At 46.1% G+C, this 13,320-nt stretch overlaps 1 protein-coding gene across 1 annotated transcript in view; it reads left to right on the top strand.

Moving 5' to 3' along the window:
• Positions 1-5,136: 5,136 nt before the first annotated feature.
• The window catches only part of SH3BP1 (SH3 domain binding protein 1), a 44,682-nt gene continuing 36,498 nt past the window's right edge, over positions 5,137-13,320 (top strand). Inside the window, exon 1 of the mRNA XM_063134550.1 lies at positions 5,137-5,299. Within this exon, the coding sequence (XP_062990620.1) occupies positions 5,238-5,299 (62 nt within the window). The 5' untranslated portion in view covers positions 5,137-5,237. The remainder of the gene's footprint in view (positions 5,300-13,320) is intronic.

The raw sequence follows: 13,320 nt of genomic DNA on the forward strand, positions 1-13,320 counted from the left end.
TCCAAATTCCACTGCAGTCTGTAGTGAGCTTTCCTTTCATGTTCCATAATACCCTGCAGTGCTTCTTGTTTCTATATGGTCACTACTGTTGTCAGTTTGACCCTTCTGCAGTACGATAAGACATCTCCATTCCTTAGTATTACCTTCCCCAGTGTGGTGCCTTCCAGATGTGTTGGACTACGACTCCCACCGTCCCCAGCCAGCATGGCCAATGCAACTGGAGGGCACCAGGTTAGTAGAAAAGGGCTGTTTGACTATGAAAAGGAAGTTCCTCCACATGGAAAGGAATACGTACATTGACTGGCTACATTACATTGCCACAGTGGCAAGAAGTAACCCATGGCCAGGTCCTTGGTCTATATTGCACATTCTGAGATGGTGGGCACAATCCCCAAGGAATGAATTCTGTGCACATTCTGTTAACCTGAATGGGAACCATGCAAGAGGACAAATGAATTCTTGTTTAGCTCTTGCTCGTTTTGGCTGGGCTTCTACCTTGTATCTTAATGAATTGCCCTGGCCAAGCAAACAAAGCTTGATCCTTCCGGGGGGGGGGGGGGTGAGGAAACTGACTGGTCCTGTTCAGACGGCACGCTACGCCATGGTTAGGCCGTTAACCCTTTTGCAGCATAAGGTTAGTGAGCATGTTTAAAATGTGCTTATGTAAACACCATAGTTAGGAATGGTTCACACGACATGCTATGCTATAACGTCTAGCTCGAAATGCTTAACCACTGTGGCTTAGTGTGTCATCTGAACAGGGTCAGTAGCTTCTCACTCTGCCTGGGGCAGTTCTGCCTTTGGGGCAACTTGATGAGCATGCTGGGACTTTTGCTCCCTTGTGACCACAAGCATGCAGACTACTATTTGCTTGCTACATTTATAATCCTGGATTTCACTTCTCTTAAGAGAACGGGCAAAAAGGTATGACCTGAGGGGCAGTCATATTTGGCACGGTCCACCTATAGTTCTTTGGGGACGGGAGGCAAATAGGCTGTGTAACAGATAGAGCCAGGAGCCAAAGTCAGTGTGATGCAGGGGTGGACGACTAGCTGCCTTCTAGCTGTTCTGGACTACAACTCCCATCAGCCCCAGCCTGCATAGCCAGTGTCAGTTGTACATCAGTAGTCTGTCTGCATCCAAGTTTCATCACTGACCTTGTCTCTTTAATGGACAAATCCACTTGTCGGCTTCATGCTGTATGTTTGCTTGCAGTGAGTCTTTAAAATCTGAGACCCCAACTGCTTTATGGATGCTTTGCCAGGTCTCCAGGGATTGTGCAAAGTACTGATCAAAAATTTATATATATATATATATATATATATATATATATATATATATATATATATATATATTTGGCTGAGTTGTAGAGGATCAAGCATTAAGACCCAGAAGCTGTTTTTGTTCAGCCTGCCTTGGGCTGGGAGGAGCAGTAACTTGCCACTCCCTCCTTTTATTTATTTATTTTATTTATTTAAGTATTTTTATGCCGCCATTCAGCCAAAAAAGGCTCTCATGGCGGCTTACAAAAGTATTTCTTGACAGTCCCTGCCCACAGGCTTACAATCTAAAAGACATGACACAAAAGGAAAGGGGATTGGGAGGGAGGAGGAGGAGGGGGAGGGGGAAAAGGAAAGCAAATTCAGGCACTACAATCTTAGTTGGAAAGTTCAGCAGTTACAGGAGACAGCAGGAGGGAGGGGGCTCTCAGCTGGAGCTGGACCCAGGCACGGTGGAGAGATGCCTGGCTGCTGCTTCCTCCCTCACTGGTGGTCTCTGCAGAGACAGTTGGTAGCAGGAGGGAGGGGGCTCTCAGCTGGAGCTGGACCCAGGCACGGTGGAGAAGTGCCTGGCTGCTGCTTCCTCCCTCACTGGTGGCCTCTGCAGAGACAGTTGGTAGCAGGAGGGAGGGGGCTCTCAGCTGGAGCTGGACCCAGGCACGGTGGAGAAGTGCCTGGCTGCTGCTTCCTCCCTCACTGGTGGCCTCTGCAGAGACAGTTGGTAGCAGGAGGGAGGGGGCTCTCAGCTGGAGCTGGACCCAGGCACGGTGGAGAGGTGCCTGGCTGCTGCTTCCTCCCTCACTGGTGGCCTCTGCAGAGACAGTTGGTAGCAGGAGGGAGGGGGCTCTCAGCTGGAGCTGGACCCAGGCACGGTGGAGAGGGGCCTGGCTGCTGCTTCCTCCCTCACTGGTGGCCTCTGCAGTTTTGTCCACAGAGTGCACCCCAAGTTGTCCACCACTGCAACAAGCCAGTTATGCCAAGTGTTGAAAATTGCCCTAAAACAGAAGGCAATACATCAGAAGAGCCCTGCTGGATCAGACCAAGAGTCCATCTAGTCCAGCACTCTGTTCACACAGTAGTGGCCAACCAGCTGTCGACCAGGGACACATAAGAAGGACACAGGTGCAACAGCACACTCCCTGCCCATGTTCCCCAGCAACTGGTGTATACAGGCTTACTGTCTCTGACACTGGAAGTTGCACTTCAGTACCTGCAGTTGGAGTTATGCAAATTAATATCCTTGAATATTGTATTGATGTGTATAATCTGCTTTGAGAATTTTGCACATGAAATCCTTTTTGTGTGTGATTTCTTTATTTAGAAAATGTCTACCCCATCCTTTCCTTACAATCATAGTACAACCCAAAAGACCCTTAAATGGGACTATGACCCATTTAATGAAGTATACGTTCTTTCCTCCTCCTCTTTCTCATTTTCAGTTATAGAAGTTACCTCTTCATGTGCGTATCCTGACCACTTCCTTGCCTTGCTTTTGCTTTCATTCTTCCACTTCTCAGTACAGTGTAACCCCTGCCTCCTCCAATTCTTTGCCCGTGTAGTTCCTCTATAGCAAGCAAATGGCAAACAGCTGCCCATTGGGAGACTGCCTACAGTGCATGGACAGGAGGTGTGGGGTGGGGGGAACAGTGGTCAGTTGGTTCCTTCTGGGGTGCACATGTTAAGATATAGAGCCATGTGTATTCATGCATTAATCAGCCCACAGTGTTGTTTCTAGGAAGGTAATTGTATTTTTTAGAAAAGTACCACTGTAGGGTGATTCATGCATGAGTGCACATGACTCTCCATCTTAACATACAATAAAGTTAACTTTCTGACCCGCAGTGGAGCATGTGAACGGCCTCCAGTGAAAAAAAACAGCTCAAAGGCCACCAAAAACTGTGCATGCTTTCAAACACTTGCATGTTTGCGGTGACCTTTGAGTTGGACCAATAAAGGTATTACCCTAAGACAATTTTTGGGATTTTTCTTATGGCCAACATGGCTACCTTTGCTTTTCATTGAACGGAGACAGATAATCCACAGTGGCTGTTGGAAAGGCTATAAATGGGTTGGGGGTAGGTGGAAACTTGCTGTTCTTCATGCCCAGTACGCTGGCTCTGTGATTGAGAGGTTACATTTAATTGCCATGGCATTTTGCTTCTGACCCTCCTATCCTCCATAAATGTATGTATTCTTTTAAAAGCTATCTCGGCTAGTGGCCATTACACTGCTACAAAATGTGGCATTTCATGAGCTACTGATAAAGTGTGTGGTTAAGTTTGTTTCTTTTTGTTATGAATGTATTGCTAATCAACTTTGTTATTAGATGACCCTGAATTCTAGAGAATCTTTCAACACATATTTATAATTCCACACATGGACTGGAACATTTGGAGAATAGAAAGGAATACTGCTAAACTCGGGACTGAGTAGCAGTCAGTGAGTCAGGAGAAATCTAATTCATAGGAACCTTGGAAACTGCTTTATAAAGGCTCTGACCTTTGGTCCATCTAGCTTAGCATTTGTAGGACTGGAATATGAAGATGGAAGCGCATAGAGGTTGATGAAATTGTATTGATCTACACAATTCCACATGAGCATTGTGAAAGCAAGTGTGGAATTTGATGCTATGCATGGTATTCCAAGCTTTTAAAAACAAAACAAAAAAGGAATCAAGTTTCTAGTCCTTGTAGCTGAAAGAACAGAACTGCAAGCGGTGTGCATGGTGAAATCTCCAAAGCCAAAGTGAAAGCTGAATAGGGTGAGTCAGTGGGCAAGTGAGGGGGTTTCAGCGTGTCTTGCTAAATAGCTAATTCAGCTTGCGCAGTTCATGAGCTGCATTTCCTTGGTGTAGAGTTTTGCTTTGATGTGACTTCTGTCCCATCCCCCCTTTTTTAAGGAGAGGATACACAGCCTTGGAAGTTGTTCTGTAGTACTGTGTGGGAAGGATGCAATTAGAGATTTCAATAGAGGGCAGGCCATTGGTCTTTATAATGGTATATTTTGACCTTTCCCATCCTGGTGTCCTCCCCCTCAGCCCCAGGCAGCCTGGTCTGTGATCAGGGATGCTGTGTGGTCCAGCAACATCTGGAGGGCACCAGGTTGGAGAAGGCTGGGATTGTGTGGCACCCAGAATTGTAGGAGTTTTCAGAAGCCACAAAGTTCCTAAGGAAGAAGTCCAAGCTCCTGAAAAACCTGCTTACCTTCTCTTACCAGTAATTATGGTTGATCCAATTGGAGGCCCCATTTGGGACTTTTTGCTGAGCAAGCTCAGTACCATCCTCACATCTTGTGCTGCTCAACAGTCAACGGTTTTCCTCACCCAAACCTCAAGCTGCACTAAAGTGTCACAACCCCCATGCTGTCGAGTGTAGCAGAGAGAGAGAGAAGGAAGTACTAGTATGAGCTCTTGCAGCGTGAGCTTGTTCTGCCTTGTTGCATGTTTGCTGTAATAATATTTCCCCTTTAAGGCTTGGCTGAAGTTATTTATACTCCCTTTTTTTTTTCTTTCGATGGGTGGTGACAGGAATTGAGAGAAGCAGCGGCAGATCTTACCTGATCAGCATCAGGGAAAGGTGGGTGGCAAGAGACAGAGAAAGAAAGGCAGGGAGAAGGATCGGGGGAGGGGGGGTCGCAAAGCTGGGAACTTCGCAAGAAAGCAGGGGTAGAAACCTGACCCAGTGAAGGACCTCGGCACGAGGGGAAACGGCGGCGATCAGTGAGAAGTCAAGAGAAGGAAGTAGAAATGGGAGGAGAGGAGTGAAGCCGCAAAAAGAGAGGGAGGGAAAGAGGAAAGGAGGAGAGGGCAGGCTAGGGGATGACAGGGAAGTGACAGGGACAAGTTGGGTGTGGAGGAGGAGAGAGAGCAACCAATGGTATCGTGCTGAGAGCGGGGAGAGGGAAAAAAACATTGCTGGTTTCGCTGTTGTAGTGGGACTACTTCATCTTTCCCTCAAGATGATGAAGAGACAGTTCAACCGGATGCGGCAGCAGCTCAGTTACCCTGGCATCGGTGGACGGTAAGGACTAGCCTCTTGGCCGAATTTGTGGGACTCGCCACCTACCTCTCCCCTTAGGCGTTAGCAGCAGCTCGGAACTTTCGCAGACCCTTCATCCAGACTTAGGTAATGTCTAAATGGGGTGGTCGCCTCTCTGAAACTTGCCCCTGGGACAGCTCTAAATGCGCAGAAAAGTTCTCATCTGGAGCTTCAGGGCAGGTGGTAAGTCCAACTCCCTCCCCACCACCTCACCTCTGCACACACCTCATCCGAGTCCCTGCGTGGCCTACAGATGGCCACCTTTCCATGCTACGAGAGCCACAGTGCGGCGGGCTTTTATGTAGAGTTTAGCCATTGGCTGGAGCCTCCCACCAAGTTAAGGGCCACCACTTCCACAATCAACCTCAGTGGCAGGCTAGGTGACCATGGTACACAGTCTTGCCCCCGGCTGGGTGCCCTTCAGGCGTTTTGGACGACAACTCCCTGCGTTCCTGATCATTGGGCATGTTGGCTGGGGCTGATGGGAGTCAAAGTCCAAGACATCTGGAGGACACCAGGTTTGGGGAAGACTGGGGTAATGGGAGGTCAGTGACCAACCTTTGGCTGTAGGCACTTGATAAGCCGGTTGTTTGTATCATCTGGCCAAGAGGTCAAGGGAACTTGACCACATCTCAGGATGCAGATGTGTGGGAGCAATGTAGACTATGCAAGCATTTAGGAGAGTGTAGTAGTTCAGTACTCTTAACACTCCTTTGGACCTGGGGCAGACACAGTGTCCCAAGGATCAGAACTGTGTATACTCTGCACTGTTCTCCTTAAAATCAAAACCCTGCAATTTTACTACTATGCATACTTTTGTAAGAAGTGAGTGCGAGGAAGTTATGTAGGGTACCAAAGTCTTTATCCAATGTGGTGTTGTGCAGCCTTCCCCAAACTCTTGCTCTCCAGATATTTTGGACTTCAGCTCCCAGCGGGGTCGACCAATGATCAGGAATGTTGGGATTTGTAGTCCAAAACACCTGGAGGATATCAAGTTTGAGGGTACTGGGGTAATGGTTAAAATGTTAGATTTCAGCTGGGGAGATCTGAGTTCAAGTCCTTGTTCAGCCACATTCACTCAGTGACCTTTGGGCCAGTTGCACACTCTGGGCTTCTTTGTTGCTTGTGATAACCCACATATATGTGTACCACTCTGAGTTCCACGGAAGTGGCATGGGATACAAATATGAAGAAAAATAATAAAGTCCATGTTTACTCTTGTTAAAATCAGCATGCCCCCTGTTTTCTGAGATTATCCATACACTTTCAAGCCTATTTTTACAATGATAAGGCCCAGAAACTTGCTTTTTCCTGAGGTTCTCAGGTGAGTTCTGTGTTCAATAGTACATTTTGTGCTTGTGTGGAACTGCAGCCATTCATACAGCCCTGATTTTTAGAAAAGCTGAGATCATACAAATTTCCTGTTTAGTAACTCCCTTGGGCCATTAAAGGACTAGTGTTAATAGAAGGCTAATACTCTAAAACACATTGCCTTGTTGGGGTGGGGGTGATGGAGATCAGGTATAGCTAAGAGTTTTAAAATCGACATTCGCAAGCCTCTAAATTGGGCATTGAGGATGCAAGATCTGATACCACCAAGTTGCAACTCTGCCACCGACAGTTTCATAGGAAAGGGATCAGTAGTTGTTGTTTTTCATTTTAGCCCAACAGGTAAAATGGAACAGGGGAAACCAGTAAAACAGAGAAGAATAAGAATCAGAGGATGTAAATATGATCATCTTTGCTCCAAGATGTGTAAATGTGGTTGTATTGCAGGGTGGGAGGAAATATAAGAATATGCTTATATGGTGCTTTAAAGTAGCCTTGGTGCCCTCCAGATGTGTCAGACTACAACTGGCCAGATTGGCTGAGGATCATGAGAGTTGTAGTCCAACACATCTGGAGGGTGTTGGGTTAGGGAAGGTTGCTTTAGCACATTCAAAGGTGTTCCCACATGTAGTTATTTTAATCCTTTATAACAGCCCTGTAAGGTGCTTTGTATTTGAGAAAGAATAAGGGCCTGTTCAGACAACACGCTAAGCCATGGTTAGGCCACTAACCCTTTTGCAGCAAATGGTGTGCTTAAACCATGGTTATATAGCCATCATGGTTAGGAATGGTTCACACAACATGCTAAGCCTTAATGTTTAGCTCAAAATGCTTAATCGCCGTGGCTTTGTGTGTCATCTGAACAGGGGCAGTGCCTTTTAATTTAGTATCAGCTTGAGGCTTGGCTCCCTTTTCTTGTGCCTTTTGGTTGCTCCAGCAAATCCATAGCTGGATGGAATTTGAACACTGGTGTTCCCAGCTGCAAGGGAAAAATGCTTTGCTAGCCAGTCTTTAAAAATGGTCCAATGGAGGGAGAGAGTTGAAAATTACTTTTCTTTTTGTGGAACTTTACTGCTTTCTCCCTGGTTGAGTCTCCTTTATCACCTACCTGCTCTACTTTTGAAACCTGGGGATGACATCAGCAGCAGGGCTGGGCCGGGCTCTTCGCTTAGGTTTCTGAGAGCTGCTTTTCCCGTCTTCCCTGTCTAGATGTTGTGAGTTATCTGGAGGCTGTTGTTACTCATCTCACTCCCGGATGGGTGAGGAGGAACTTTTGCAGTGAGAGAGAGTGAGAGCAGCGGCTCACCTAACCCATTTTCACAAGGAACATTTAAATAAATTGCTTCATGGAAAAAACGACACCAATTAGAATAACAAAACCCTTAAAATCACTTAAAACAATACTGTAATTACAGACAGACAAACTTGGCAGCACATTCATTCAGGGAAGGCCAGGGTAAAGAAATGGGTCATTTGGATATTGGATTCAACCCATTGATTTCAACTGGGCTAAGTGGCCGGGTTCACACAACACACTAACCTACCATGGGTTATCATGTTGTCTGAATACGGTCTGTTTTCCACAAGGTGGATTATTGTGTTGTCTGAATGCAGCGCATATTCCACAGGATGGCTTGTTAACCATGCAATATGGTTTATTTTTCTCAAACAAGCCACATTGAGAACCTGCATTGTTCACAATGGTTACCAAGCCACACTGCACTCACAAGCAACCCCAGAAAATGCTCTGTATTCAGACAACATGATAACCCTCATTTCTACAACACTCCACGCTGGGTGGGTTAGCACATTGTGTGAACTCAGCCAGTATGGGAAATTCCCTCCCTTAATTTGTGCCACTTTCCCCCCCCCCCCAAATGACAGGGGTTAATTGTTCTGATTGCTCCAATCCATTTCCAAATCTTTTATTTGAGAATTGCACCACACACCAAAAACAGTGGGTGGGTGGCTATTGGGTTCTGTCATTACCTAATTAAAATAAATGGGAGAAATGAAACATTTTACGTACTAAGGATGGTTTAGAAGGTATCCCAAACCTTATGAAAATTCAACAGCACAGCAGTTGCTCAGTGTTGGTGCAACAGTTAAGATAAAAGAGCCTTCCCCAACCTGATGGCCTCCAGATGTTTTGGACCACAACTCCCAGCTCTGCTGGTTGGGGGGTGCTAAGAGTTGTAAGCCAACACATCTGGAGGGCACCAGGTTGGGCAAAACTGAGATAAGCAATTATTTATTAACAATTCAATACATATATGTTTTAGCAGCCTGTCTAAAAGTATGTTCCAGGTATAAGGTGTATCAGAATTCTATTTTGGGGGTGAAATTTCCACCAATTTTTCTGGTTTGGCCCTTGTCAATTTCATCCTCCCTTTCAGTGCTTTCCCCAGCCAAGGGATGTCTCTCTGGGTGTGTGACAACTAGGGAAAAGAGCTCTGCTGTGCTAAATTAAGTAGTGTGTGGAGAGTATGAAACTGACAAAGGTGTTTACAAGAGGGGGATTTTCCTCTGTAGGGCTGCATAGTGAATAGGTAGATTTGCAATCATGCGAACTTGTGCAGGTTCTCCAATAAAAATATTTTCTTAAATTGCAACCCCCATTTCTGCAAATTTCAAGATCCCCTGCTAAAATAAAAGTTTCAATTTGTGCCAATCAACGGACCTGGGGGTGGGTGGGGAATGCACAAACTATTTCTCAAATTGAGGAATAAAAATCTGCTACAGTCCGCCGCCACTTGCTAGAATGGAAACACTGTGGAATCCCACCTGGTTTAAACAGAACAGAATTCCCAGTGCTACACATCCCTAATGGTGGGTGAGAATTCCATTGAGGGTTTTTTAATATATAAGAACTTAGAGAAATTTGCAGCTTTCTTCATAAACAGGATGGGAAGAACTTGAGATTGGAAAAAACCCTCTAAAAAACACAGGCAGATTTATCTATCCAGGAAGAGGGCTTTGGGTGTTGGTGCTGCTGCCTGTTTTTTTAACTGGCAGTCTCTCATCTATAACAGGTGCAACATAGTTCTCTCCATGCTGGGAATAGCTGTAACTATTGAATATGGCCACTACAGATGGGTGAAGATTTTTTTTTTAACATGGGGATCATGGTAACATCCTGGATATTACCTCTGTATAGCTATACCCCCGTACTTTATAAACAAAAATAATACTCAAAAAATAAATCAGGGTGTTGATTTTTACCATTAAATAGGAGTTATTATCAAATATATCTCAGATTTAAAAAAAAATACTTGTAAAAGGTGTAGGTTTCTCTTCTACTTTCAAGCTCCCTTTAACAAAATTCACAAGTGATATGTTCCAGATTTAAAGCTTTTCTTAGCATCACTTGCTACATCTTTTGTTACAGCTGTTCCTTCTGTTTTCTTCTGCCCCGCCCCCACCCACCCACGCCCACTATTATCAGAGTAGTTCCTTCTCTCAGTTAATGGTTTCCTGTTCTTGCATAGCAGAAACGTAGTAATTAATTTGTTAGTTTTCAAGGTGCCACAACCCTCTGTTGTTGTTTTTGCTGTAACAGGCTGCATGGCTATCCCACTGGAAATCATTTGAAGCCCTGGTCTCTTCACATCTTCTGGTCCTTCTGCTAAGCTGGGTCTGCCGTTAATTAACATAATAATCAATGGCAGACCTAGCTTAGCAAAGTTTCTCTATACTACAGACTTACATAGTAGTAAGAGAGGTTCGGCTATGGGGCAGTATATAAATGTAATAAATAAATAAACAACTAAATAAATAAAATATTGGACTCAGACAGGAGAGAGCTGGGTTCAAATCCCCACTCAGCCATGAAGCTCACTGGGTGACCTCCAGACAGTCTCTATCTCTCAGCCAAACCTACCTCACAGGCTTGTGTAGATAAAACAAGCAGCACTACACAAGTGGCAGTGGATAATCCTGACACAGCAGTGAAAGCAAGGGGTTTCCAGCAGTTGGGTCAGCCCTCTAGGCGGTTGGCGACCAACCGTGGTCGCCATTCATTTCATCACAGTTCCAGCACAACTCCGGAGAGACAATAGACAGTGGATGCGTCGTACTCACCTTGCACTGGAGAAAAGAATCAGGGTGAATCCCAACTTTTTTGCTTTGCAGCTTCATGGGAGAGGCCCGGGATGGCTGTGAGGTGGCTGCTGCATTGTATAACTGACGCAGTGCCACCGCACAGCCACCCTGGGGTTTTCAGCGGGTATAGACAGCCCCCAGGATCACACTCTTCCCCACTATGGAGAGATGTATTGTATTTCTATTTAAATTCTAGTAATTATGTCCACATCTGCCTCTATACATGTAAATTCGCACGTGCAAATTTTTTGCAGATATTATTCTCTCTTGTCCTCTTTTCTTTTTGGGGTGATGGGTAGGCAGCCATTCTACTATTGACTGATGATGTTGAATACGCAATGCTTGAGGCAGTTGCTTTGAAGTTACCCCGTTTCCATTGTGGTGCTTTTGTGTGTAACCACTTAGATTAGCCAGCCTTTATATGAAGACCTCACTGGTCAGGGAAGTGAGTCAGACAGATTGCTGAAGTGGAAAGCTAGGCAGTTAAAAAGCTGGTAGGGTCAGGGCAAATTGATTGCAGCTTGCTCTTTACTCGGAAGATGAGTCTTTGATTTTATTTAAAATATTTCTACCCTATCCTGCAGCTGCAATCCTATGGCCCCTAGACTTTGGCAGAGGGGCCATAGGATACTGGAGATTCCTCCCTCCAGGGTCAGACACAGCACTCCAACCTTGGAAGGGGGAGTCAGAGATCTGACTCTCTATCCCCTTCCCCTTGCAGCCAGTGCATAAGAACTGTGCCGGCTGTGCTCCGAGCTTGGATAATCAACCTGGTAGAGAAGAAAAGGGGGTGTTCCAGTGGGCAAAGAGGGGAGGAGACCGGAGGGGCCAGGATACAAGTTAGTGAAATATGCAGGGTGGGAAGCTGGGGAGGCAAAGATCACCTCCGCCCCTCTTCCTGCCCTGCATTGGATGATAGCAACCCTCTGATTTCAGGGGCTTCCAATTATGGAGAGCACAGTCCACAGGATTGTGCCTTAAATAATCAAATAAACAGCAAAGCTAAAACCAGCAGAGAGAAGAGAAGCTCAGTCCCCAACTAAGGGAGAGAGATCAGGGGCTCCTAATGCCCTCCAAAACAACACAAGCCTTCACCTGTCGTCAGACGGTCCAACAGCAGAGGGGTGAAAGAAGAACCTCCAGTATCAGAGGCAGTAATCCTGTGTGCACCAGTTGATGGGGAACGTGGGTGGGAGGGTGCTGTTACACCATGTCCTCCTTTGTTGGTCCCTGGTCGACCGCTGGTTGGCCACTGTGTGAACAGAGTGCTGGACTAGATGGACCCTTGGTCTGATCCAGCATGGCTCTTCTTGTGTTCTTCTAGGAGGGCATGCTAGAGCTTTGGTGCTACTGTAGAAGAGGACTGGAATCCCAAGTCTACCTTCTCCAACCTGGTGACCCAACACTGCTGGAGGGCACAACTCCCATCATCCCCAGCTTGTGCACTCAACTGGCACACTTGGCTGAGGGTGATGGGAGTTGGACTCCAACACATCTGGAGGGTGCCAGGTTGGGGAATCTCTCTCTCTCTCTCTCCCTCTCTCTCTCCGCCCCCAATTTAGAGATAATTACTAGGGGTGTGCAAAGTGGGTCTTCTCTGCCTCGAAATTCAAAATGGAAATTAACAAAAATGCTTACTTCTGTGTAATTTTTACAGATAAAGAGATGAAACATGGCAATGTGATAGCTCTTAAGGAGGGCTTTAGCCATGCTAAGATTGACTCAGCTCAATTCATGCCTTGTTTTTTTAGGGGGGGAAAGATTCAGGGCCTTGGGCCTATCAATCTCTAGGCCTAGCAATGCCCCTGCCCTCTCTTTGGTCATAAAGAGAGCAGTGAGTAAGCCAGTAGCTCCCTCTTTTGGCAAACCTCCATGGTGGCAGTGCGGAGAGCGCGTCACATTCCTGGAGTGAAGGCAGACGGTGGAAAAGCTGTGCTGACCTTGCTCTAACAGGAAAAGTCAGGGTAAGTCCCTGACTTTTCTGCTGCACGTCTTCTTCTTTGCGAATCGGTGGCTGCGTCATATAACTGATGCACCGCCGATTCGCAGCCACTGTGAGGCAAAAATGAAGTTTAGACACCCCCCTGGAAGCGCCGGCTGAGAGCACTTTGCTATGCCTCCCCCATGTGGAAGCTAACTGTGTGCTCCACCTAGCATTTCCAAGAGCCATCTTGAGTCCCAGGCAGGAAGGCTAAGGTGGTGCAAAGATGTCTTTTGGAGGAGCTCCAGAGGGCACTTCAGCCAGAGATCTACTGATATCAGTCCCCACCCACGGACATAATCTGGCCAACAGGGAGATCGGGGGGGGGGCAATTTGGCCCCTCAGCCCAATATGGTTCCCCACACCTGCTATAATGCAATATGGTGCTAATGTTAAGAAATCAATTAAAAAAGATCTATCCAATCACCATCATTTACCACCTTGATAAAATGGTGGCGACTAGAAATGATTGTGTGTTATAGTACTATAACTGTCATTTAAGTGGCATTCACTGATTTAATGTTGTTAAATATCACCCAGTGCAAAGGATATAGGGGAAGTGTGCTAACCTGTGCTAGGTTCAGCTGCTTGA

This window comes from Elgaria multicarinata, chromosome 9 (genome assembly GCF_023053635.1).
Source record: "Elgaria multicarinata webbii isolate HBS135686 ecotype San Diego chromosome 9, rElgMul1.1.pri, whole genome shotgun sequence".
NCBI lineage: Eukaryota > Metazoa > Chordata > Lepidosauria > Squamata > Anguidae > Elgaria > Elgaria multicarinata.